Source organism: Alternaria dauci, chromosome 7 (assembly GCF_042100115.1).
Source record: "Alternaria dauci strain A2016 chromosome 7, whole genome shotgun sequence".
In the NCBI taxonomy this organism is placed as follows: domain Eukaryota; kingdom Fungi; phylum Ascomycota; class Dothideomycetes; order Pleosporales; family Pleosporaceae; genus Alternaria; species Alternaria dauci.
The window spans coordinates 1,295,805-1,321,106 of NC_091278.1; the positions used below are offsets into that span (position 1 = coordinate 1,295,805).

General features: G+C 53.2%; 9 protein-coding genes across 9 annotated transcripts; 5 read left to right on the forward strand and 4 right to left on the reverse strand.

Moving 5' to 3' along the window:
• Window positions 1-192: 192 nt before the first annotated feature.
• ACET3X_007583 (uncharacterized protein) lies at window positions 193-518 on the forward strand (the record flags this gene model as incomplete). Its single annotated transcript, XM_069453745.1, has 2 exons — window positions 193-220; window positions 307-518. The coding sequence occupies 2 exons, from the start codon at window positions 193-195 to the stop codon at window positions 516-518; spliced, it is 240 nt and encodes a 79-aa protein (XP_069304746.1).
• A 965-nt stretch (window positions 519-1,483) lies between these two features.
• Window positions 1,484-3,097, forward strand: ACET3X_007584 (uncharacterized protein; the record flags this gene model as incomplete). The annotated part of the gene is made up of 3 exons (XM_069453746.1): window positions 1,484-1,688; window positions 1,743-2,869; window positions 2,981-3,097. 3 exons carry the CDS (start codon window positions 1,484-1,486, stop codon window positions 3,095-3,097), a joined length of 1,449 nt encoding a protein of 482 aa, XP_069304747.1.
• A 403-nt stretch (window positions 3,098-3,500) lies between these two features.
• Window positions 3,501-6,406, reverse strand: ACET3X_007585 (uncharacterized protein). Its single transcript, XM_069453747.1, has 9 exons — window positions 6,219-6,406; window positions 5,708-5,871; window positions 5,486-5,660; window positions 5,215-5,437; window positions 5,048-5,163; window positions 4,871-5,000; window positions 4,774-4,821; window positions 4,406-4,720; window positions 3,501-4,353 (listed from the first exon to the last, which is right to left on the reverse strand). Exons 2-9 carry the CDS (start codon window positions 5,762-5,764, stop codon window positions 3,861-3,863), a joined length of 1,557 nt encoding a protein of 518 aa, XP_069304748.1. The 5' UTR covers window positions 5,765-5,871; window positions 6,219-6,406; the 3' UTR covers window positions 3,501-3,860.
• Window positions 6,407-9,387: 2,981 nt separating this feature from the next.
• Window positions 9,388-10,189, reverse strand: ACET3X_007586 (uncharacterized protein; the record flags this gene model as incomplete). The annotated part of the gene is made up of 2 exons (XM_069453748.1): window positions 9,388-9,742; window positions 9,807-10,189. The coding sequence occupies 2 exons, from the start codon at window positions 10,187-10,189 to the stop codon at window positions 9,388-9,390; spliced, it is 738 nt and encodes a 245-aa protein (XP_069304749.1).
• A 1,455-nt stretch (window positions 10,190-11,644) lies between these two features.
• On the reverse strand, window positions 11,645-12,780 carry ACET3X_007587 (uncharacterized protein). The gene is made up of 3 exons (XM_069453749.1): window positions 12,656-12,780; window positions 12,334-12,590; window positions 11,645-12,253 (listed from the first exon to the last, which is right to left on the reverse strand). Exons 1-3 carry the CDS (start codon window positions 12,693-12,695, stop codon window positions 11,789-11,791), a joined length of 762 nt encoding a protein of 253 aa, XP_069304750.1. The 5' UTR covers window positions 12,696-12,780; the 3' UTR covers window positions 11,645-11,788.
• Window positions 12,781-13,109: 329 nt separating this feature from the next.
• On the forward strand, window positions 13,110-14,558 carry ACET3X_007588 (uncharacterized protein; the record flags this gene model as incomplete). Its single annotated transcript, XM_069453750.1, has 2 exons — window positions 13,110-13,207; window positions 13,319-14,558. The coding sequence occupies 2 exons, from the start codon at window positions 13,110-13,112 to the stop codon at window positions 14,556-14,558; spliced, it is 1,338 nt and encodes a 445-aa protein (XP_069304751.1).
• Window positions 14,559-14,824: 266 nt separating this feature from the next.
• ACET3X_007589 (uncharacterized protein) lies at window positions 14,825-16,443 on the reverse strand (the record flags this gene model as incomplete). Its single annotated transcript, XM_069453751.1, has 2 exons — window positions 14,825-16,360; window positions 16,420-16,443. The coding sequence occupies 2 exons, from the start codon at window positions 16,441-16,443 to the stop codon at window positions 14,825-14,827; spliced, it is 1,560 nt and encodes a 519-aa protein (XP_069304752.1).
• Window positions 16,444-17,612: 1,169 nt separating this feature from the next.
• Window positions 17,613-19,903, forward strand: ACET3X_007590 (uncharacterized protein; the record flags this gene model as incomplete). The annotated part of the gene is made up of 5 exons (XM_069453753.1): window positions 17,613-17,954; window positions 18,039-18,303; window positions 18,349-18,660; window positions 18,709-19,045; window positions 19,099-19,903. 5 exons carry the CDS (start codon window positions 17,613-17,615, stop codon window positions 19,901-19,903), a joined length of 2,061 nt encoding a protein of 686 aa, XP_069304753.1.
• A 1,131-nt stretch (window positions 19,904-21,034) lies between these two features.
• Window positions 21,035-23,553, forward strand: ACET3X_007591 (uncharacterized protein; the record flags this gene model as incomplete). The annotated part of the gene is made up of 5 exons (XM_069453754.1): window positions 21,035-21,227; window positions 21,278-21,521; window positions 21,568-22,255; window positions 22,307-23,059; window positions 23,137-23,553. 5 exons carry the CDS (start codon window positions 21,035-21,037, stop codon window positions 23,551-23,553), a joined length of 2,295 nt encoding a protein of 764 aa, XP_069304754.1.
• Window positions 23,554-25,302: the final 1,749 nt, after the last annotated feature.

Consider the following 25,302-nt stretch of genomic DNA (forward strand, 5'->3'; position numbering starts at 1 on the left):
AACACCTGGTCTCGTCTGAATCCGATACTGCATCTGCAACAGCCTGACAGGGAACTGGCTGGCGAGCACATTGCGACATTACATCCGTGCCATATCTACGATACGCCTCTCCTTGGTATTCCCTCTTCGACACAAACACGACTTCTCTCGGCGCGCGGATAACAAGGCACAAAAAATCCCACACAATACACAATGGGCCTCATGGAGAAGTTGCAAGCTCGTACGTCTTACCTCGCTTCGCCCTCTCCCACCCCGGCCCTGATCCTTTACGCCTTGGGACACTCAACTAACAGCCGCCCACCCTAGGCCTCGAGCTCTACCGCCTCGAACAGCGCTATACACGTCGTGAAAAACGCACTACCTTTATCAGCGCAGCCCAATACGTCGACGGCGAATACGTCTATGCCTCCTCACCTTCTTCGGCAAACTCATCCACCACAACAAGCAGCAAGCGCTTCAGCAAGATGCCTGCGATACGGATAAAGGAGCTTGGCCGTATGGGCACTGGACGATCGTAAACACATTCCTGGGCCCAGCTGCTCATTGCGCTTCTACATGGTCGTCGACGACGACGAAGGACGGATGTTTGCCGGCCCGGCCCGGCCGACAAAGAAGTAAAACAGCATCACAGTCCGATTAAAGAAGCACGTGCGACAACATATACCTTGTACGGTATTGGAGCACACCGTGTACCCAGGCCCTGAGGAGGTCGCACATGAATGCATACATACGCCATGTGCAGAGAGAGGAGATGACACGTCTCGCAACACCAGCAGGTGGAAGACGTAATAACGCAACGAAATTAACGCCAAACAACTATCGACGAAGGAAGGGAAGGCTGCCCAAAAGTTCTCCGTTCCACTTCATGTCGATATCTTCATTCTTTACAACACTATTTTCATTTCTCAATTTACCTCTATTTTTTTTTAGTCATGTTGCGCTATTAGAATACCCCTTTGTTCAGTTATCGTTCAACTGCATCAATACAAGTTTATACGCAAACTAGGAAAGTGTGTGCACTTCGCAGTGAGAGCATTTTCGCAATCGAGTCGTCCTTTCTCGCACTAGAAAGCAACGTGCATAGTCGACTCTCTCCTCATGAAGACTAGTCCAGGTCGGCTTCGCTCCTTGGTTTTCGTTTCTGGTATCCAGTACCACGGACTTTGCGAGGCTGACAGGCAGAGTACCAAACGGCGGAAGGATGGTTGCCAAGAGTGACCTGCAGATGCGTAGGGCGTAGGGACCAGACTGCGTCCGAGGGGTAATGGAGCAGAACGAATATGGGCGCAAGGCGTGTGGGCGTAAGGCGCGTGCAAACAGATTGCTACATGGTAGATAGGCAAAGCGTGCGCTTGCTTCAGGTGTACACAGACTGTATCTTTTGGTACAGGAGTATTCTGAAAGCCTGTCATCAAGCATGGTACATCCATTTCTCCATCGCCTCCTTCCGCTCGATACTGTACTTGCGCTGGCTACTGGGAAGATGTTCAAGAAGTCGACGCCTGCGACGCCGACTGTTGAACAGTACGACCAATATCTACCCACTAGGTCCGGCTCGCAAGAGAAAAGCATCAAGCATCCCAGAGACGGCATGATTGAGATTACATCGAATCTACCGCCTATGGATAGAGGAAAGGATGCATGGCTTTTTCTCGCTGCAGCCTTCACCGTCGAATTCCTAACAATTGGTAAGCCCGTCCCAACACATAGCACCCCTTCATACTAACCTCGCAAAAACACAGGCGTCTCTTTTTCCTACGGTCGTTTTCAAGAATACTACAGCACCACACCCCGCTTCTCAGGCTCCGCAAACATCGCAGTCATCGGCGTCTTGAACCAAGGCCTCATCCTCATCAGCATGCCGCCCATTGTCCAATTCGCCCGCCGCAAACCACAATGGGCACGCTGGATGGCAACAACAGGCCTCTTTGGGTGCGTCGTCTCCAACATGGCCAGTTCCTTTTGCACCAGCATCACGCAGCTCATCGGCACCCAAGGCATACTCCTCGGCATCAGCGGCAGCATCGCCTTTTGTCCTCTGCTCATCTTCGCAGACCAGTGGTTCGACAAGCGCAAGGGCCTGGCGTTTGGCATCATAGGCAGTGGAGGCGGGTTCGGGGGCCTCCTCCTCCCTCTCCTCATCAACGCGTTGCTGACCAGAGTGGGGTTCCAGACTACCATGCGTATCCTGGCTGGAATCATTTTCGGACTGGGGATGCCACTGGCGTACTTTGTCAGACCTAGACTACCGCCTGCTGCTACGGATACAAAGAAACCGTTCTGGAACTGGAGGCTTATCCGTTCGCGGTCGTTTCTTCTCCATCAGGTTGCTAATCTCGTGCAGGGTGCTGGTTACTGTCTGCCTGGCATTTACCTACCTACCTATACGCGTCACGTCTTTGGCGCTTCGAATTGGTTGGCAACGCTCTCACTTATGCTGTTGAACCTGTCTGCTATGATGGGGCTCGTCGCGATGGGTTACATGACTGATCGGTTCAATTCTCGGAAATGCATCGCCATCTCCGCTGTGGGTGCTACGCTCTCTGTTTTCCTTGTGTGGGGCTTGGCCGTACATGTTGCCGTTCTCTTTGTCTTTTGCATGCTGTTTGGGTTGTTTGCGGGTGGCTTTCCTGCTGCTTGGCCGGCTGTTATGAGAGAGATGGCGGGGACGGCAGAGGCAAGGGGCCTCGGTCATGTAGATACGATTCTGATATTTTCTCTGTTTTGTGTTTGTAGGGGGATTGGGAATGTCATCTCAGGTCCTCTGAGCGAGGCGCTCGTTGATCAGATGCCTTGGCAAGGGGATACGATTGGTGCTTACGGAAGCGGTTATGGTGGTCTCGTTGTCTTCTGTGGGTTGAGCTCTCTGGTAAGTGGGATGAATGCGTTGTGGTATCATTGTCTGTGAGGGTCTAAACGCTGGGATGTACAAAAAGTCCCTTCATTGTACTGCAAATCAATACACTTCTGTAACCTACAGGAGAACATGGATGTTTTCACGTCTGAAACCATGCCACCTTCATTTGCGGTGCATGCATACGAATGGTCAAAGACAGCCCAAGAGACTACAGCTCAGCAGCCACGCATCTCCTCATAGGCGTCTCAGTACCCAGCGAATTCCCTGTATAGTAATCTGCATCGTTTATTCCCACTAAACAGAATCAAAAAGGAAACATTGTGCGAAGTGATCCGCATCTAGTTAGTACCTGGAACGCTAGCACTGCAAATATGACAGCCTTGCAGCATGGGGGTCGTGTAAGCAGGCGCACCGCACTCACATGGCTCCCACAACACCGATCAACCAATGCAGAGAAGCACAAAGAAAGGACGGCGGAGTTACTGCAATTGGTGACGTGGAACTGATAGCGGATCCGCGGGCTAGACATGACCTGCATTGCATACACATGCACGCTAGCGGAGGAGGGTTGTGACCATTGATTTTCATGCAGTGACCTGCGCATTCTGTGGTGGAGAGAAGATTTCAGAATGAAGAATGTATGATATTAATTGAGAAGATTGCGCTAATTGATAAGAACATTCGCGTAGCTTTGCTATTGAGTACGTGGGTGGCTTCCTTGGGGGTATCATCCGATCTATAGGTACTTTGCTCAAGTGAATGGGAATGTCCCCTGATGTCTTTCCGTCTAAGTGGTGGCTCCGAATGTTGATGAGAAACGCTGAAAGTAAAAAAGCAGCCCAGAGAGCGGGCAACGCTAAAGAACGAAGGATTGTCCACCTCACTATGAACGCCCGGAAAATCAAACCCGTCTATCGGTTTTCAGATGTCGTTAAAGTCGTAATGTGTCGAGTCGGCCATGCGCCTCTACTGGGAATAGGCGAGTGTGACGTGTATCCGTCCACTAAACGGTGTCGTAGTCGCTGAGAATGTCCTCTGGGTCCTCTGGTGGAAGCATGTCGATGGTGTCGCTTGTGCGCGGGCCGGTGTACTTCTTCCTTGCGCCAGCATACCACCAGACTGTGCTGAACAAGCCAATGAAGGCTGCCACACAGATAGCGTAGTTCATGTTGTCCGCTCTGACTGGCTTCACAGTGGGGAAGAACAGCACAACACTGATGAAGATAACCCATGTCACTGCAATCGCATTGACCGGCTTGCTCCATCTGCCCATCGTGTATGGTCCAGGATGGAAGATGACTGTGTTTTCATACCATCGGTGTGCGATGATGACTGCGATGTAACTGATGTCCAGAGCAGGTGCTGTGATGTTGAAAATAGCCGTGATCGTGAGGGTGCTACCGATTCCGATTAGGTCGAGGCAGCTGCAGAAGATGACAACCAGCCATACTGCATTGACTGGGGTGCCTGTGTACGAGTTGACCTTGCTCCAGAAACTATGCATTGTTAGTTCCGAGATATTAGCGCCGGTTGGAGGCAGAAACTTACTCCGAGAATGGGAAGGCTGCGTCACGGGAGAAGGCCCAGGCCATTCTCGCGTTGGCCAACATGGCAGAACAGCCGGTGAAGAACTGGACCAACATGACGAAGAACCACATGATGGTTCCACCTGTTCTGCCGCCGGCATTGAAGAAGATCTGGGCCACGGGCAGACCAGTCGGTGTCGCCATAATCTCGTCGTAGTCTGACATGCAGAAGCAAAAGGTGACTGTTAGCATCCATCCCACGACACCGGACACGAGGATCGCCGCTCGGATTGCTACAGGGCCACGAATAGCGGCATCGTGCGTCTCTTCCGACATGCTGTGTGACACTGATTAGATTGGTTGATACGCAAGGTTGTAGGGCCAACCTACTGTGTTGTGCCGTCGTAGTCTGTCATTGTCCATGCAACCGAGAGGAAACTGTGTATGGTTAGTGACGTGTCTGTACGCATGTGTTCATTTGACATACCCAAGAAGGAACGAAAAGCCTTTGCTTCCCCAACCCGAGCCGTCCATTACTGTCGTAAACACCCATTGCGGGCTTTGTTTGTTCGGTGTGAGGATGAGAAGAGCGATGCAGATGCAGATTGATGCAATGACTGCCTATTGTGAGATTGTGCCAAGACTGGTCCCGTGGTCGACTTACTGTTGATAGGGGCAAACCACAATATGATGCGATGGAGCCAATTCGTGGGGAATGAGCAGATTGTGCCAAACATGCACAGTACGAAGATAGCGAGAAGGACCGTCTGATATGCTTGCCTGCATTGATCGGTAAGCTGCTGCAGGTCGCACAAGTGGGGTGTTTCTCACGGCTCAAAGGCAGACTCCCCGTTGTCTAGGGTGTGCATGACGACGGTCGCCAATATCATCTGAGAGATTGTGTACGCCAGACTCGCAACGCCAGCTGCCTGACCAAGGAAGTTGCACCACCCAATGATCCACGCCCAGGCTGCGACGTGCTCAGGCGGTACAACATGTTTTGTGACATAGTACATTCCTCCAGCGGTAGGGTATGCGGAAACCAACTCGGCAACTTGACGAGGGCTTAGCTAATGTTCTTTCGGGGGTCTGGTCGACGTACCTGAACTGGCTATGCAGTATGCCATGATGCTGCCAATGAACCAGGCCCATACTGCTGTCGCTGGTCCGCCTGAACTCATTGGTGCACCAAAGGTTGCGGGTACTGAGCCCAATACACCTAGAATTGAGATGGCATATGAAACGGTAGACCATCTTGAGAAATGTCTTTGTAGCACCTGTACACTGTTGGAAGACGCTCGAGTGGAAGGCTTGGAGCACTTACTGGAGTATACCCAATGCGCACCAGAAGCCTGTCATCGTCGTCTGCGATGGTGGCCATGATGCTTCGGTTCTGATTGTTGTCTGCCGCTTTCGACTGATTGGAGGTTGCAGGGTGTAGCGCTCTTTCTCCAACGCGTGGCGCGCCCGATCCCAGTTCTTTAGAGTCTGGATTGAAGCCCATGGTCAATAATCAACAGCTTAGCATGAGAGGGTTGGAAAGAAACAAGGTGCGTCTCGGCGACAGAAGCGTAGAAGGAATTTAGAAGGGTGTAAAAGACGGTGGGCCGTAGGCGGAGACACACTAGGAGGATTGACAGCCACGGCGTAGACCCACAAACCCAGCTACCGGGGAGCTGATACTCAAAGTGGAAAGGGTAGGTGGTCGGGTGAATGGTAGTAGAAACATGGGAGACATGAAGTGGGTTATATCATGTCTGACTCCGTGAAACCAACCCTGCAAAGAAGGGTGCCGAAAACTCTCCAGTAGTATCAAATTGCGAGATGCAACCTACAGTCAGGGTAGTAAGTTCAGAGCATCTGCCATGATGACACGTGCAGAGTGTAGTGCTCCAGGCGTGAACGTGGAAAAAGGCAAGTAAGGAGAGGACGACAGGGTGCGAAGAGGCAGCGAATGGCATGCAATGAGCTTCTTTCCACAGACGAGCAGATCCTAGAATTGGTGAAGCGATTGTGGGTTTACGGTACTGTCATTTGCGCGCGAAGACTGGTGCCGAACATCTGAAGGAAGTAGCGTGCTCGAGCCAAGAAGAAGTGGTGCCGCTTCGGCGACCCAAAGTGGCGGGCCGTTTACCTCGCATTTCTGACTGGGGTATACTCAGCCCTGGGAACAACGTGCAGCCCACTTCATGAGACGCTTGTAAGGCCTGTCAAAGCGGGCGTGTGTGATTTTCTCGGTCGCTTGCTGTGTTTTCTCGCCTCTGTGTGTCGCGAAGCACAGTGCCTAGGTAGATTACTCAATGCGCTCGCCTACACCGATTTCTTGCTTAATGTCCGGGCAGGAAACTGCCGCGGCCTAACACGTTCTTCAGAAGCTATGACGCAGCCCGTGGAAGTGCGGCTTGTCTTGGGTGAGCTCACGAGCGGTACGACTCGGGCGTTACTGCGGTCTGCCTGCAACCGGTTCCCCCTGGCTGTTCATCAGACATGTTGATTCAAGCGGTGAAGACGACAAAGTTGATTGGCCAGCGCGGCTATCATGACACGATTGACGCTGGCCGAGGAGCGTACCGAACGAGGAGGATATCAAGAAATTTTGTAAGCCTCTTGGCTGGGCTCTTACGGAACCTAGACTTCGGAGTCGCTCCATGAACCGCGACGGGAACCCTCATCCATGGCCTTGATCCCTGGCTCTTTGCCTGAAACGCTGGCCAGTCTTTCTTGGTTATTTTGTACATTTGACAATGTACTTTGAAGGCAAGAGTCTGATTGAAAGCTTATCGTAGAGATGCACGCCGTGTAATGTTTCCGAGACGAGTAGCATAAGCGACACATGGCTGCGATGCGGCACACACGCGTCTTTGCTGTAGCGACCAACGCACATGTAACACGAAACCCGACGAGATCGTCGACGGAGATTTGGTTTTGATTACTGTACCATTGCGCCGGGCCTCTCGTACTTTACAACCTGTGGTTAGTCGCACGCCTCGATACGCGCCACAAATATTCGAGGGTCACGAATCGTCTCTGCTGCAACGAGCCACGACCAAGGATGGATCCGCAGTATCGCCTAAGTATGCACATGGCCAGGTGATCATGACGATGGTACCCAGGTCGGGACACGAGATGCTCGCTAGACGTCTTAGAATGTTGGCAAGATGCGAAAGAGCGGTGGAAGCTCGCGGCACTTCACCCGTGGACCTAATCCAGGGTCCTCCTGTCTGAGCAAGTAGGCCTGACGCGGAGTTGAGCACGAAGCAGAGCCCTTGGACGAGCGGTTGGAGAACCTTTGTCTTCCGTCGCAGCCGTAGGCGCTTGACAAAGGTTAAAGAGGATGATGCGTCGTAAGATGCAGATGCCCCAGGGTGTGGCCATGGAGTGTACCGATATCGCTTGCAGGTGCCTCATGGAAGAAAGAGTAGACATGGTTGCGCATCGTCGGGGAAGAAGCAGAGCCGATGTTTAGGGCCCACTGTGGGCATCATCGCATTGCTAGCTGCAGCGCCAGTCCTCATGCTACATTTGCTCTTCACATCATATTGACCGCGATTCCCACCGCAATCGCATTAGCAATTGCCCTTCTGGATGATGGCATTGCTCTAACAGACGTCAGAGGTGTTTCTGCATCCTGCGAAGGCAGCGCGCCTTTCGTCCGGCCGTCTACTGACTCGCCTGCTTCTCAGAGCGACTCTCATGTCCCTTCTAGAAGATACCTCTTCCTTTCAGCGGTTTCACAGTAGCGCCGAAGCCATGTGCGGACCCGTCCGCTAGGCCGGCGATCAGCCTGGCATCTAAACTGGCGCAAGCCCACGCTGGGCAGCTTTCACTTGCATACGGTGTACGATTTCTAATAAAGTAGCTCGAGTAATTCCTGTTTGAACTGATCGGATAGCGGCATTCTTTCCCACATCCTCCACATGGATGCTAGCCTCGTCCAACACCATCCATTACTCTGCATCTGAAGTTTGCCTCACCTTCATGCAAGTGTACAGAGAAGACAGCACATTGGCGCTAATCAGCACTCACCGATCGTACAAGGCGCTACCCATTCGAGTCATCTACAACAGCTGTCGCTCACACCCTCGATTCCATAGTACAGCTGATGTCGACAACGCAGAACCAAAAGGAAGCAACCAATCCAAGAGCATCTAGTGTTGCTGGCTCAAATAGGCTCTGTGTCCGTCCTTACCGCAGCAAGCGTAAACACATCCTATCCAGTACGCGCTTCTGAGAAAGATGTGCAGCCATGAAGCTTCGACAGTAGACAACACAATGCGAATCAAGACTGAACACGTAGGATGACAAGTAAACGGCTGAGCGAGGTTCAGAATGCTTCAGAGCATAGAAGAGGAAACGTAAAAAAAGGCCCGAATTGGGTGTTCACCTGACCAGAGCTCTCCAGGGCTGCATCCACACCCAGATCAAAAGCAAACGCCCTTCCTTCGCGGAATAGGAAAGTCGCAGTCAAGACGACAAGGCCGGTTGGTCTCCCAGAGGCACGTGAAGGAGATACGCGAGCGCGTCTCTGACTGAGGTAGGAAAGCCATCGCTTGCGAGGAAAAAAGAATACTCACGCGTCGCCTGCGAAACCCAAGTTCGATGTACGACATCCACATTGGGATCCATGAGGGTCACCTTGGTACAGCATCAATTATTTACCTGCCATAACAGATGCACATTTGGCACGCTCGTCAGTTCTGTACCTCAGTACACCTCGCAGGATGACAGTCGTAATGTGACGCTTCGTCGCAGCACATTGAGCAAGCGCATATCAGTCAGGTCATCGGCGCGATAGGCTCGATCTATCAGGACATCGTATTCAGATCATCTCGCGGACGCTGAGAACGATGCACGCAAGGTATGATACGGATACGAAACTAACAACGACAAGACTATTTGAGGTGTTGCATAGATCCATTCATGCTAGTATAAGAACTATGTGCGAATGCGAATATTTACAGTGAAGTATGTCGTCTCAGGGGTGCTCATCAGTTCGTGACCCGTCTAGCAGGTAAACTTCTTAGGACCCGGGATAGTATAGGTCGAAGCCTTGTACGCATCATAAGTAATACCAGCGTCAGAGCCCTTGTACGCGCCAGGGAAGGAAACAAGACCGCTGGGCTTGGTGCTTCCACCACCAGTGACCTTGAGCTGATGGCAACCAGGATAGAACTGGGCACCAGGGTACTGGTACGCGGCGTGCAGCGCAATGATTTCATGGCGAACGAGGTAGTAACCGGGAGCAATGCACTTGGGGATAGTATAGGTGACGGAACCACCAGCGACCTGGAGAGCATCGGAGCCCCAGACATCTGAAGTGCCTTGGCGGCCATCTTCCTGGACCTTGAACCAGACAGCACTGTCACGACGTTGTTAGCACGAACCAAAGGCCAGAACGGGGGAAAAGAAGCAAGGCAACTTACGCAGACTCGGGCATCCAGGCGTTGCAGCCCGTGTCGGGGCACTTGGCCATGTAGGTAATGGTAGGACCCATGTGGCTCTCTGGCCACAGCGTCCAGAAGAGCTCGACGTCAGAGCCAGCGGCAGCCTCGGCGTGCAGAGCAGCGGGCTTGGAGCCGTTGATGCCACCAGCAGCGTAGCCGCCGCATTGCACATCGGAGATGGTAACGTCCTCGACGGGTCCGTTGCCCTGGATGGGACGCGAGATGCGCTTCACGTCGGTCATGTACGGGTCTTGGTACGGCTGGTAGAAGACGTATTCCTTGCCGCCGATGGTAGCGTTGTTGACGTAGCCGTGGGCTGCAACGGCGGTGGCGAAAGCGAGGGCGGAGGTGATGTACTTCATGGTGAAGATGTTCGATTCGAAGAAGAGGTTTTTGAAGAAAGAAGTGAAAGTTGCGTCAAAGATACGATCCTGTCGTAATGAAGCGTGGTGTAAGCCGAAGCTGAAACTGAAGAAGTGAATGACTTATAAGTTGGAAACAAAAGAGTGAATGGATGCAATGCGATCGGTACTGAGTGACCTCGATGCCGGAATAGATTGCTCGAGGTCGCGGCTCTTATAGTACACATGGTTTGCTCGGTGGTAATTACTCCACGACACAGGGCTGCGGTGCGTCACACAGGATTGTGGAATGTTTGAAACTCGTCATGGCGGTGCATGCTGGAGGGCGATCATCAAGGAGGGTGCGTAGATTAATCACGGCACGCTAGCTACACATGATGGTCTTGGTGGACTCCACAGTTCCCCTTTGAGGCTGCGAGCAGTAGCTTCATCTAGCCCGTTGTCCCCGTAAAGGAGCACGCTGCAAGTAAGCGAAATGAGTGTAAATAGTAGAATCTCTTGTCAGACGTCATTTGGTCTTTTAACGAGTCCAAACAAACATGCTTTTTGCGAGGAAACAGAAGTCGAGGGCGATACGCCCACAGGGTAGCGGTCGTGGGCGAACTAGAGTGGAGTCTCGACCGTCTTGAAACATGGCGTGTAAAACATTTCCACAGCGCTTGCGATTCACAATTGGCGGACATGAGTAGATGCTGGGTTGTTTGTCTCAGATTAGAGGTGGCATACACGTGATTGCGGATGTCGCTACCGGATTATGTTGCATCGTCGGAGAAATTAAATTGCATGTTATATAGAGAAAGCCGGGATGCCGGTCGTCATTGTGTCACAATGCCACTGCCTGTATACTGAACGCCTGAGATGGCTGCGGGACTGCTGGGATGCGGCCCGGGGGTTGGGGATGGTTTGGGGCGGACGCCATGTTAGATTGCGATGCGCTGGACAGCATCTTGGCTCTGGCAGAAGATGTGGGCGAAGGAATCAAAGCCACAAATTTTTGTGCGTGAGCAATACGGGTTAGACACTCAGTGTCGTGTTAAGTATATAGGTGATACTGTCGCGATTGCTCTGCAGGATCCTGCTGCACCTCCTCTGGTGAACATGTTGCCCCAATCGACTAAACTGTGCAGTACAAATCATTGCTCATCAACTGTTGACTCGTTGCCAAAGACTTGGTCGTAAGTGGGAAGGGGTTAGGAGTAATGGGGAAAAAGGGGCTCATAGTGGACAACGATATCAGTAGGACCGTGCTCTATGTCTTGAGCAATTCGCTCTGTTGATAACAGAGAAAGCGCTGGCGAGAGTTTCGTTGCGCCATGGGGCGGCTGAGGGCCAAACTTATGCGACCACGGCTTTGGTGACTATGTAGCACATTAGCAGACGGAATGCTTGCTCGACATCACTGAGCACAGTCTTGACTCATACTCCTGATTGCAATGCAGAGGCACTCGTAGGCATCAGAGAGTAAGTATTAACACAGCTGCATGAAGTAACGTGCAACCTATCCATGAACTCCGAGTTGTGGCCGCAGACGTTTGAGTATGCCAAAACCATGCCCTGGGCTCCAAAAAAATACAGCCATGTACCCGTATCGTGATTCTTCTAGTATCCAGTGGCACCGGGTGCCTTTTCGTCCTTCTTCAGGCTGAGCAGTAGTTCTCGGAATCGGGCCTTTTCGCTGCCTGATGCGCCGCCCTTTGTGCCCTTTCCACTCAAGTCGACCAGCTTGGCGATGCGCTCCCAGCTGGTGCCGCCTGCCGTGGTGTCGTCGCGGTTTGCCAGAAACTCGTCGGCCTCCTTTCGTGTCTTGGCAATCTCCTTGTCCTTTTTGTTGTTGTAGTTCTCGTAAAAGTCGTCAATGTTCTGCTGGGCCTCCTTGATGGTCCTCTCCTTGCGGTCGCGCGAAACCTCGTCGCGGTGCTGGATCTGGAGGTCGCGGCGCTCGCGCCATTCGCGAATGACATCGGGTTCGGGTGAGTCTGATCGCTGTGGGGTGAAGGACGGGGCTGGCTGGCCGGGGAGGAAGGGCAAGCTGGAGCCTGTGATGGTGCCGCCGGGGGCCATGTGCTTGTTTGGGGTCAGTATGCGGGGGGTTCACACTATGGTTGTTTGGCGGGCTGCCGTCGGGGAAGCAGGGCGGTGCTTACATCGTTGGTCGTGTCAATGGCGGGGAAGGAGCTCTCGAAGCCGCTCATCTCCTGGCCGCCCACGTTGGCCTGGCTGAAGTCGCCCCCGAGCAGGTCGTCGTCGCCATCCTCGACCGTCGCGGCCCGGTCGTTTTCTGAGGCAAACTGGTCGGCATCGTCACCGAGGAGGGCGCGTTCGCGGTCGAGGAAGTTGCTGGCGTCGTTGGAGTCGCCGCCAATGGCAAAGTCTGCTGCATCGCCGCGCGCTTCGGTCTGGCCTGCGAGGGTTGGTTAGCATGCGATGCGGAGCTGCTTCGGGAGTTGTTGCCCTGGCGGAGCTCACCAGCATCAATCTCGTCTAATGAGGGGAATCGGTCGGCCATTGTGGGTGTCGGGTGTGCGGCGGCGAGGAGAGTGCGCGGGGGAAAAGCAATGAGATTGGCGACAATGGGTGGTTGCGTACAGGTGTCTTGTTGTTGTTGCGTCAGGCACACACTGACCGTCCGTCACGGCCAAGGGAGCTGCTTGGCGCGACCGAGCCACGTTTAGCCGCATCGCACTTAGCCTCGACAGCTTCCCTCACTTCCCACTGCTCTCCTCCCATCCCATTCCCATTACAGTCCCCAACACACGTCATCACTGTAGTCGCGAGCACTCGCAGAGCACATGTCCCACACTGAAGGCTTCATCACCTCTGTTGCCATCACTTGCACTGCCGCAGCTTGATTGTCATACTAGTCGCGTGCGCGCCGTCTTTCAGTAGCAGGCTGCACCATTGATTCGTGAAGACCCTAGTCATGGCTTTCACCGAGGACAGCCTCAAGGCGAAGCTGTCATCGCTCAATGAGACGCAGGACGCCATCTCTACTGTTGGCCAGTGGATCCTCTTTCACAGGTAAAGCTTCCCATCTTCTGCCAAGACCAGGTGGTGAGGTTGGCGCAATCACTTTGTCTGCATGCACATGTGCTTCACGCGACAAACAAGATACTAACAGCACGTGTACAGACGACATGCTGAGCGCATCGCCCAGGTATGGCTCCAACGCATCAAGGAGGTGCCGCCAAACAAGAAGCTGGTCCTCATCTATCTCGCCAACGAAATCACCCAAACCTCCAAGATGCGCAAGAAGGACGAGTTCCTGCGCGCATACGAGCCCATCCTTGCTGAAGGGACCACAGTAGCCTACAAAGGCTCCCCCCACGAAATACAGAACAAGATCCGCAGAGTAGTCGAGGTCTGGAGGCAGCGCAACATCTTCAACCAGGCTGTACAGCAGGCAGTGGAGAGGTCGATAGACGACGTGGACCGCACAAAGTCTACGCGCAAACCTGCCCTTGGTGGAGCACTCTTCTCCAGCTCGACCGTCCCGCCTGAGCTCACACCTGTCGCGCCACTGGCGACCGCGCTCCAGAAAGCCGACCTCGCGACCAAACCCGCCGTCACCACGGCCAACCAGGACTACGAGAAACTCACCAACCCAAACGCTGCGATTCCATCTCCGCCCATGCACGCTGCCGGGCTCGCTGCGCTCTGCAAGAAGCTTGCCCTGGCCGAAGGTGCCGTCGCCGAGAGCATCAAGGCACGCAAGGCCCTCATCACCGGCCTTGAGCAACTTCTCGAGACGAACAAGAGGAAACTGGTCGACGAAGAGGCACAGGAGGCCGACCTGAAGACGCGCAAAGACGCGATAGAGAGCCGAAAGCGCGCCGTCGAGGAAGCCATCCTCAAAGGATTGTCAGCGGCAGAGCAGAATAGGATCTCGACTGCGCCTCTCCCAGTCGCAACGACCTCGCCAGTCGCCGCCACCTTCTCAGCTGCGCAGGAACGCCCTCAAGTCGAGGAACTCACGCCTCCGCCCATGGAGTCCTTCACGCCTGTTGGATCTCCCCAGCAAGCGCCCGCGCCCAGAAATGACCCTGTACCTGCCATTCGCGACGACGAAATGCCCCAGCCCGTCGCTCATCCTGTCGTGCCCGAGACTGCCCCTGCGCCCGCGCATCACACAACCCAGCCAGAGTATGCAACCGCAATTGGCGAGCCGAACCAGCACCCAGCCGCAGACCTCCTCAAGAGCCTACAACACGCGCGACCAGGAGCCGAGGGTGGTGTCTATGGCCAGCAGGCGTATGAGAATGCGCACAAGAAGAGGAAGATGAGCAGGAATGCGGCAGACGACGACTTTGCCGCTTTCGCTGGTGACAGAGACATGGCGGGCATTGATGACAACTTTGCCGAGCTGATTTGAGAGAGCGAGTGTTTGAGCATGGGCAGAGTTGGTTGTTTGGTAGGCAGACATGGCAGACGCAACGAAGCAGGCTTTCGGATAGCTTTTGGGAAAAAGTCACAAGGCGCACAAAAATTAGCTCAGGATATATGGTCGTGTCGACAATCGTTGTTCGAAGATACCAAATTATCCATCATAATGTACAATTACAGCATTCATGCCATCCCTTTATTTCCGTCATCATCATTCATTCTGGCATTGCAAACCATCAACTCAGACGAAACAGGTCACGCCTGGCCCGGCATCTTCCTGTTCTTCTCAATCTCGCCCATAATCTGCTGACCCTCCTCGGTCGTCGCATCGATGACGCCCTCCTCGAGACTCAACATGCCACCCTGGCCCAGCTTCTCCACCACCTCTTCCGCCTCATCCACACTCATCTTGGCCAGCACCTTGTTCACCTCGTCCAGCTTCCCGCTCTCAAGCGCCCGCTGCAGTCCTGGCGGGAAGCTCTCGAAGATCTGCCGTGCCTGCTCTTCTGCCTCTTTTTCTTGCGGGTCCGTCGCAGTAGACTCCTTGGGCGGAACCGAGATGTTGATTTGCGTGTTGGGGTCTACGGCGTGGAGCTGGATCTGCTCTACACCTGCGCCTTCCGACTGTGGGTTCTCGGCGCGTTCTTTCAGAATCTCGGCGGCGCGTGTCTTGATACGGTGGTAGGTAGAGTCGACGTCGTCGTTGAACATCTTGCCGGCCTGGTGGTCTTTGGTCTGTATGCGCTTGAAGAAGAGCTCTACGCCTTGGCGGCCACCGAGCTGTCGACAGTACTGCAGTAGGAGACCTTGGTGTACGCATTGCCGGGCGTGTTTTGGCTTGCCATCGAGTTCCGAGTTGAAGGCTTCGACGAGGAGTCCGTCGGTCTCTTTTTCGGCTAGGATCTCTGGGTGTGCCATCAGGAACTGGAGACATGCGTACCAATCTCCGGCTTTTATCTTTGCGAATTGCTGTGCGAGGGGTGAGGCGGTAATGTCGTCGTCGTCATCTTCGGGCGAGGCTCCAACGACGCTTCCTTCTTCTATGTCGGCATCTGCGCCCGATGATTGGCCTGTGTCTGTCCGCGTGGCTGCGGGCCGTTGTGGGTTGTTGAGCAGTTCGACTGTGGTCTCCTTCTTCGCTGCTGTCGACGACGACGCGGCGGCAGCCTTCTTCTTCTTCTCTTCCTCGACCTTCTTGACGTTGGAGTAGTTGAAGCCCTCGTGGATGTCGTCGCTGGTGATGTGCTTCTTTTCCTCCTTCTCCAGCTCGTCGAGCTTTGCCAGCAGTTGGCTCTGTAGATCCTGGATGCGCGCCTTCTCCTTCTCCAGCCCCTGTATAAAGAGTGTGTACCGTGGCTCGTCGCTCTTCTGCTCGTCAATGTCCTTCTTAACCGCGTCTACCAGACTCGCCATCATCTGCGGGTACGTGGGCTTGTCCTTGATGTGCTCGTGGACGCCCTCTGGCGGTGGCGGCGGCCGATCTGCGCCTCCGTCCTTGTCGACCTTCATGTCCATCATGCTCTCCATCATGGCCTGGAAGACGAGCTGGTCGTCGTTTGCGCCATTTCCCTCGGCTTGCTTGTCCTTGTGCGACTTGAGCGCCGTGAGCAGACGGTCGACGCGCTCGGTAAGGCCGTCGTTGATGATGCGCTCATACTTGAGGGTGCGTATCTGGTGGCGGCGGTGGTCGCGTTCCTGGTGTATCTGGGCCTGCTTCGCGCGAATAAACGACTTCTTGTCGACATTGGGGTGCACTTCGATGTCGCTGTCGTCAGAGAGCTCCAAGGCGTCCTGATGCACTGTCAGAAGCTGCGGCTGCGACTGCGGCGTCGGGGAAGCGCGTCACTCACCCATTTGCTGTAATTGATGACCATTTTGGCTGGGATCTGGGTCGTGTGCTACTGGTGGATGCTGGTGTTGCTGCTACTCGAGCCTGCACCGTGTTTAGTACGATTGCGGGGCTCAAGTGGCATGTCGCGTTTGGCCCACAGCGTCATCGAGAAGCTTCGACCAACTTCACCTGCACTCCATAGCATCCCTCACCAGCGCTGCTGTCGCCTCGACAGAATGACTATACTGGACTTCTATTCTAGCATTGTGCCACATTTCAAGCGCAATACTGCGGGTACCAAAAGTTGTCGATAGACCCATATTGCGAGTACACGCCGGAATGGGCCACATGCCATCTATAAGTCTCGTTGGACGCGAACTGCAAGGTCATCCTGTATCCCAAGTTGCCAATCACTATGCAGATTCGGCAGCCACTTGCAATTACCGAAGACAAAATGCAAGCACGCCTGCGATGGCTTTCCGCCCATGACATGGAATAATGTCGCTAGGAGATGGACCTCCATGTTTAGTTAAAGGCCGGAAATAACTGGTCGAAGCGGTGCGCCGAGATACGCATCTGCATCAAATAGGACTTCGTCTTGAGCCACGGTACCTCTTGTCAACATTCGTCTCATACTACCAAATCCCCAGCAACCACAAAAACAATCCAGGGCAAACGACGTCTATAAGGAGGAGAATCTTTCACGTTCCAGCAAGATACCCAAGACAGCCGGATTTGGGATGTGCTACAGCACTGATCAAATTGAGTAATCGTCAAGAGTGGGGAGCTTTCTGGGACCACTGCGAAATGAGCCGCATCCTGAACGGATTGGGGAACACAGGTCGGCGAATAGTGGTCTACGAATACGGGACATGGCTGGGGAGAACTGTCGGAGAGGTGCGATGACACGTCCCGGTCCTCGGAACGCTAATCGACGCGCTTGTCACTCAACAGGCAGGAGAAAGCCCAGATCAAGCTTTTTGGCATCCGGCGCCGAAGACTTGTCAATGGCCAGTTCCAAAGCTTATCTTTCTCTCCAATGACAGACACACGTGTGATCTTGCCGTTTCCGCCCCTGCGTCCATGTCTGTCTGACGGCGTGGGTGACGCAGCCGAGGCGATCTACGTGCGCGTACCTGCCTCCAAGGCTGCATAAGAAGATAACAGCCTACTTGCTTACCGCCACGCACTGCGATTCACTCCGTCTTGATAATGCGGTCTTTTGCCTTTGGCGCTTTCGTCTCCATAGTAGCGCCTGTTTTGGCCTGCGAAGGCCACCACAGCTGCTACGGACCGTTGAAAGACGATGTCGTCCTGACCAGAAACGTTCGACGCATGCAACCGGACGCGCAGAATGCGACTACAACACCCAAGGCGCCCCTGGAATGGGGCCAAGTCAATTTCCTGCACACAACGGACACGCATGGATGGCTCGAAGGCCACATCAAGGAACAGAATTATGGTGCGGACTGGGGTGACTACGTTAGCTTCACCAAGCACATGAAGCAGAAAGCTCGGAGTCTCGGTGTTGACTTGCTTCTTGTAGACACAGGGGTCAGTATCTACCATGATGCCCTGCAGACGAGCAGGACGACGCATGTGGTTGAGAAAGATGGCAGTTCCGCTGACATACGATAGGACCTCCACGACGGTGCAGGACTGAGTGATGCAACATCTCCCAATGGCAACATCACGAACGCCATCTTCGAAAACATCGACTACGACTTGTTGACCATCGGGAACCACGAGCTTTATGTTACCGAGATCGCCTATGAAACCTTCAGCAACTTCTCCAAGGTCTACGGAGACAAGTATCTTACCAGCAATGTACAGATCATCAACCCAGCTACTGGCCAGTTTGAGTATATCGGATCTCGCTACCGTTACTTCACCACCGAGCAGGGTAAGTTGAATGTCTCTGAAAGTGGCTAAATGCTGATGTAGACAGGGCTCCGCATCATGGCTTTTGGTGTTCTCTTTGATTTCACTGGCAACAGCAACGTCTCCAAGGTCATCAAGGCAGCCGACATGGTGAAGCAGCCGTGGTTTCAACAAGCTGTGAACTACACGGAGCCGATTGATCTGTTCGTGATCACTGGTCACAACCCGGTACGGACAAGCGTCTCTAGCAGCACGATGGGCACTGTCTTCAGGGCCATTCGTAGCGTAAGACCAGACGTGCCCATTCAAGCTTTCGGTGGACGCACGCACATCCGAGACTTTACCGTGTACGATAACAAAGCTACCGGACTTGAGTCTGGTAAGAGGATTTGGCGATTTTCGGTGTATTTATCTAACATCACCTCAGGTCGTTACTGTGAAACCTTGGGTTGGCTTGCAATTTCCGGTGTCGAGTCGAAGACCTGCAAAGCGCAACACAAGCCCAAAGGTGTACCGAATCCTACTCGTAAAGCGGTGGTACTAGCGAGCACAGGAACTGCATCTGCCAGTGCCCATCTGCCCACATCTTCTTCAAACTCCACGATCCGCTACGCTCGGCGATACCTTGATTGGAATCGTAACACATTCGCTTACCATGCTGAGGGCAGTCAGCCCTATACCACATTCGACACATCTGCTGGCACCAGCATCAGTGCCGAGATTACTTCCGACCGAAGCAAGCTCAACCTGACCGATTTGTATGGGTATGTGTACTACCTATTATCATGCTCTCGGATATGTACTAAGACTTCAATAGTTGCGCACCGGAGACATACTGCCAGTATTGCAAGCCTTTTCTGGCTGAAGGTAACCTCTTTGGACTACTGCAGACTGCATTGGCTACAGTCGTCGTGAACGAAACGCGCAAGGACGTTCCAAGACTCATCATTATCAACACTGGATCTGTTCGCTTTGACCTTGCCAAGGGTCCCTTCACTTACGACGACTCCTTCATCGTATCTCCATTCGATGATGCCTTCCAGTTCATCCCCGATGTACCCTACGAGCAGGCTTCGCAGGTGATCGATATACTCAACGCTGGTGCCTTTCAGAAGAAGAAGAAGCGGGATCTTGAGACTGCCGACTTTGGCTTCAGTCCCATTCTCGCAGACCGAGACACCTGCCTTGATCCGCCACTCACTCACCACTACGAAGGATTGACGCGCCGATCGAAGCAAGGTGGACGTCTTATCCGCCGTCAATCTACTGCTCCTAGCCCAGGTTACACAACAAAAGATGACTTCGGTACCGATGGAGATGATACGACACACTCGACTATCCCAGACTACTCGCAACCCAACGATCTTCAGGCGAACGCCTCTTTCCCGCTTGACGGATCCATGCCAAAGACCGTTGATCTCGTGTTCTTGGATTTCATTGCCAGCTACATTGTCAACGCTCTCAATCAGCCCGATGTTGGCGGAGACTTCTCGCTCAGTCAGGTATCGTACTACATGGACAAGAGCTTTACCACCAACAGCTACCTACCGGCCTATGCTAAGATTGCTTGGCAGGCAAATGTGCCAAATTGCCCAGTCGGAGAGGGAATCGGTGCCTCGTAAAGTGCAGAGTACTGCTTGAGGTGTTACTGCGCTTGTACCACAATGTCTGGAGTGTGGACTGTGAGTAGGTCGCCAGTATGGAATAGCTACAGCAATGTCAAACCAGCGCTTTCGCACATGTTACAAGATCCAACGTCGACACATGCTTCTCCCAAGACAAAGAGGAGGTCAAACAAACTACCCAGAGTCTGTGCCACTACCCTTGGGGCTTTTTCGGACTCATGACACGAACCTTTCGATCCTTTTGTGGGACAACCACTCGCCATTAATGAGAAAAAGTCAAACTGCAAGGCGACGAGCTCCTTCGTGCCATGCGCTTTACTTCTCTGAATGTACTCCAATATGACATTCGGCATGAGCCGAGATTCGCGAATCCTCCACCAATAGACAAAAGGCCCTTTCAAACTGCCGAAAGAACCGAACTCACCCATTTCTAGATATCATCAGGAATCCCTCAGGGGTTTTGGCTGCAAAAGACAAAAAGAAGGCTAGCGTGACGCGCCAAGGACGCCAGCACGGTTTACCCGCCTCGATAAGGACCTGAGGCAAACAGAACCCTTTCTCTCACACTGACCGTTTGAGAGCCCATTCCGTACTAATGCCCCGCTGTCTTATAGCCAAACGGACGTATGGCAGCTGTAGCGCATGCGGCGTGCGCCACACACACGGCAGACTAAGCCCGACACGTGAATATGCGACGTGAACCACGGGCCGAGGAGCTCAGGTGGTGCAGCCTTTCTCTACGAAAGCAACCTGCCCACGGCAAAAACGCAGGTACCGTGTCTGACTTCCACAGCAGGCTGAAGCAGGCGTTGCTTGGCTGTGCTGTCGGTGCAATGAGTCGAGGTCGATAATATGGTTAGTATCGTCCGATCTTCGTAGGGGTAGGTATCTTCCGTTTCCCTCTTTGTGGATTCTCTTCACGGGTCTGCTCATATATAATCTTCGTTTACACTCGCTGGCGAGGGTTTGAAGTTCGGTATACGCTCTCTTACTGCCGTTCGTTTCGTTGCATCTTTTAATTCTCATCTTGCCGTTTGTGCGCTGCTTCGGCGTCATTTCCTGCATATATCTTTCCAGATCACAGACATTCTTTTTACTCTTTATTTGACGGGTGATTACGCGCGCGATATGCACTTTTCTAGCCTTCGTGGCACTTTGGTAGTCTTCCTAATCGCATACTTCAACACGGATGTTGCAGCGATCTCGGGAGATGATCTCGAGACGCACCGGCTGCTGCGAGCGGCTACGAAACGATCAGACCTCTACAAGAGAGGCGTGAGGATCACGAAGAGATTCGAGACTGAACTGGCTTATGTCGAGAGTATGCTAGAGTTGCTGCGTCCACTCACTATACCGCTAACAGTGCGCTAGATGAGAACGTCTGGAACGACGAGTCTACATTTGCTTCACAGGTTAAAGTCAGCTCGCAGAAGCCGCTGCTCAACTTGGAAGAGCATGAACACCATCTGCAAGATGTACAGTGCGTCGACGATACGATGAAGCTGCACTTTGTGGATACTTCCTCTGCACGAGATGCTCGATCGGCTTGTCATGGGGGCCTGATCATCACGTCGCACGAGAGCTGCAACGAAGAAGGCGAACGAGCGGTATATCGGTAAGCTTCCTATATGTGTCCCAAGGACTTTACCTGACGACTCAAGGGTAAATGATGTCTCTTTCGCCAAGGATGGAGAAGCCCTCGAGCTATCCGTCTCGAAGACGACTTGGCAAGCAGCATTTGACTACGTGGACATCTCCTTTGGCCACACTACCGAAGACCATGTATACCGCCGCCATTCCGACTTCACGAGGCTCCGCCACAAGCGACAGAGTAGAGTCAACATACCGGCAGACACTCCTGACGATGTCAACACTGTTACCTTTGATCTAGGCTCAGAGCTTCTCAATACTACGTTTGGCATTGAATCCTTCTTGTCAGCAATTTCTGGCGCCATCCCGGTGCCCCATGTACCTTTGCCGATTGAGATTGGATGTAAGAGGTGTACGACAAGTGGACAGATCGCCCTCACACAGGGCGCCTTCAAAATTGATGCTTCACAAATTGATCTAATTCCGGACATCTTCCAAGGCGGCGATGATGGGAAGGAAATCACGAGTGTCATCACGGGTGGCTTCGTCGAACTTGTGGCTACTGGTGTTGGTGCGCGAATGGAGTTGTTTGCCAGACCAGTCAGCTCTGGTGGATTTGAGATCGCCTTGTTCCAGGTTCCAATTGCTGGTTTCGTGATTCCCGGCATTGGCAAGGCTGGAGCTGTCTTTGAGCCAAGGATTGCGTTCGACTTTGAGATTAGCGGTACACTCGAAGTCAACTACGGGCTTGAAGTCACGGTATGTGTGGTTTTCTGAATACACGTGGACATTTGGTACTGACATTATCAGGTACCGGATGGTTCCAGCCTCCGAGTGGAACTTGCAGATCTCGCCAGCAGCCGTCTTACTGGTTTCCAGGAATCTAGACTCACTCCTTTACCCGTCGAAGTCAACGTGACCGACGCAGAGATTCTACTTGGTCTCGCCTTTATACCCTCCATACCGATTGGTTTTGAATTCCTAGATCAGCTCACGGGTGAAATAACACCTTCTTTGCAATTGCCCCGTCTAGACGCGAAGCTATCGAGCAACATTGTCGAGAACTGCGGTAGTGGCAGTAACAACACTTATCCAGGTGTGCCATATGCGAACCACTCAGCGGAACTATCGCCCGAACTCCTGAGGCTAGGCCCTCTGGCCTTGGTGGAAGCAAACATCTCTCTTGCGATCGACATCGCTCTGGACGTTTCCTTGCCAGTCCTTCCACCACCGTTCAATGCAGTTGGCATCGAAGAGAACATTTTCACGGCAACCTTTCCTTTGCTATCGTCTTGTGCATCGCCTGATGATGCTTTCAACAACGCTACAGGTGTCTTGGTCCCTCCACCAGTGGCGAGCAACACCCTCGCGGCACCGGGGCTGAACGCTACCATGGGAATGGCGCGTGCTGGTAATACAGCGACACGTGCCAGTGCAGAGGCCGCGGCTCCGACTCTTTCGCCAGACATCACCTTCGTATTCGCTAGCGATGTGGTGTCTCCAACTTCAGAGTTGATTGCTACTTCGACGCCGATCAGTATTACCTTATCGGAAACCTCTCTCGTAAGCACTATGTCGACGCTGATGAGTAGGATGTGGTCTGTAACTTCTCTCGCGGACACCACTTCGACACCAGTAAGCTATACTGCGTACACGTCTTCGCTGAACGCTACTTCTACAATGGAGAGCGAGACGGTTTCTACGCCCTGCACTTCCTCGTTGCTATACTCTACCTCAACGGTCGCGAGCGAGATATCCTCTACTCGCAGTTCTTCCTTATTGTACCCCACCTCGGCAGTGGTGAGCGAGACAATTTCCACTCCTTGCTCTACTTCTTCTTCTTCTTCTTCTTCTTCTTCTTCTTCTTTGTACCCCACCTCGACGATGGTGAGCGAGAAAACCTCTACTACGTGTACAACTTCCTTGAACTCCACTTCGACACTAATCGACTACACTGTGTCTGCGACGCCATCATCGGCAACTACTATATCGACAGCGGCCTATGGTTACGCGACATCGTCGACTCCTTCGCTGAACACTACGACGGTACTATATGACAGCCCTTCAACAAGTTTTACCACGAGAACAACTTACGTCACTGTGACTCCATCGTCAGTAGCGACATCGACCTCTTGTTCTCTTGGATCAACCCTGACGATGAGTAACTCGACATTTTCCGCGTCGCAATATGCCACTGTGGTCCCGGATTATTTGGCAGAAACATCGGTTAGATCCGCATCGCCGACTTCATCTCCACGCCCATCCTCAGCATTCATTCCTGCTTATAACACATCGAGTCCGGCGATTCCAGTCCTTTCGCCTTATTCACCCGCAGCTTCGTTTACACCAGTGGTATCCGCACAGCCCGTCGTACCTGAGGATTTGCCTCCACCAGCACCGGTAGTCACCATGACGGTTGGGTTCCTAGTCCCAAGCAATGGCAGCGCCGTACCCGTACAGCAGACGGGCCTCCCGGAGTTTACTGGGGCTGCGACAAGAGTCGTGTCTGTATCCATGACAAAGGTCATGCTGGGGTGGTTGGTCGGTGTAGTCGGCTTTTGTGCTATGGTACCACTTTTCTAATCTCAGTTTTTTTCAATTTGTCAAACATATACTCTTGTTTGGCTCACCCGCCATCCTGGTGCTGTGTGTTCATCTTGTAGCTAGGACACCATATCTAGCCTGTACATATCTACGTCGGCGAGAGCTGAGTATATGTCAGCTTGTAGGGTGTTATTTCATCAATCACTTCTAGAGTGATATCCGCTTATCTAGAAACTATTCAGGCCTTCTTTCAATTGCTCTGCATCCGAAATATCAACAGAGAACCAACGTACCTCTCCACTCGTACATGACCAAGTGATAGGATGCGGGATTTGTTGTCGCAAGCGAGTCGGCCTCTACCACGAGAGAAGCAAACAGTTAGGTGACGAGATGCACGTTATCGCGATCGGATACAGCGTGAAGCATTTATTCAACCACGAGGCCACTTGGAGACCCCTGGTGATACACAGAGATTACGCCATGCGTGATACCGCCTTCGAAGAGCTTAGGTAGGTGTACCTCGGCTGCAATGAAAGCTTTGTTGACTCTTGCACATGGCCTAAAGGCCGTGTCTATGGGTACAGTCAAGTGATGCCGTAAGTTTTTTTGAGAGCGATGGCAGCTTGGGTCTTTGAGACTTGACGGCGGGTCCATCAGGTCGGCGCTCACAGCGTTGTAATCGTGGCCGTGATGTTGTGAGAAGAGTGACGGTTTGCCCACCCCTGCCGGCTGTCGAGCACGGGCACTGACATCGTCACCGGTCCGCTCCCGACGCGCTCCATTCTCCTGCATTCCTCTGCCATCTTCTCCACCTGGCCCCCACGATACCAAAATCTAGATTCTCTAGCCTTCAGTACCCCAGCTCCACATACTGGCATACATCATTACACGAAGCGAATCCTGGTTGTCGACTTCAGAAATGACGACTGTTTGCGATGCTCCGCAGGGGCTGTGTGGCTGCACGCCCCTCAGCTGCTGCGCACCCGTTCACCACCACGATCAGCGACAGGGGCTCAGCAGCACACTCTTTGCTCCCAAGGTCTAGATTTCCGTGCGACAAACTCCAGATGACGTCGGTCGAGGCTTTGGAGATAGTGAGGATGTGGGAGACAGCTGCTATGCTGCTACCAGCTCGCACCCTACAGGCTGCAGACGGTTGGAAGGCGCGTCTAAAGGTCCAGACCGCCATCGCCGTGTCTCCTGTCCTTGGTTGTGACGCAGTTGTGGTGTGTTCAAGGTCGATCAGGCTCACTGCGCGCAAG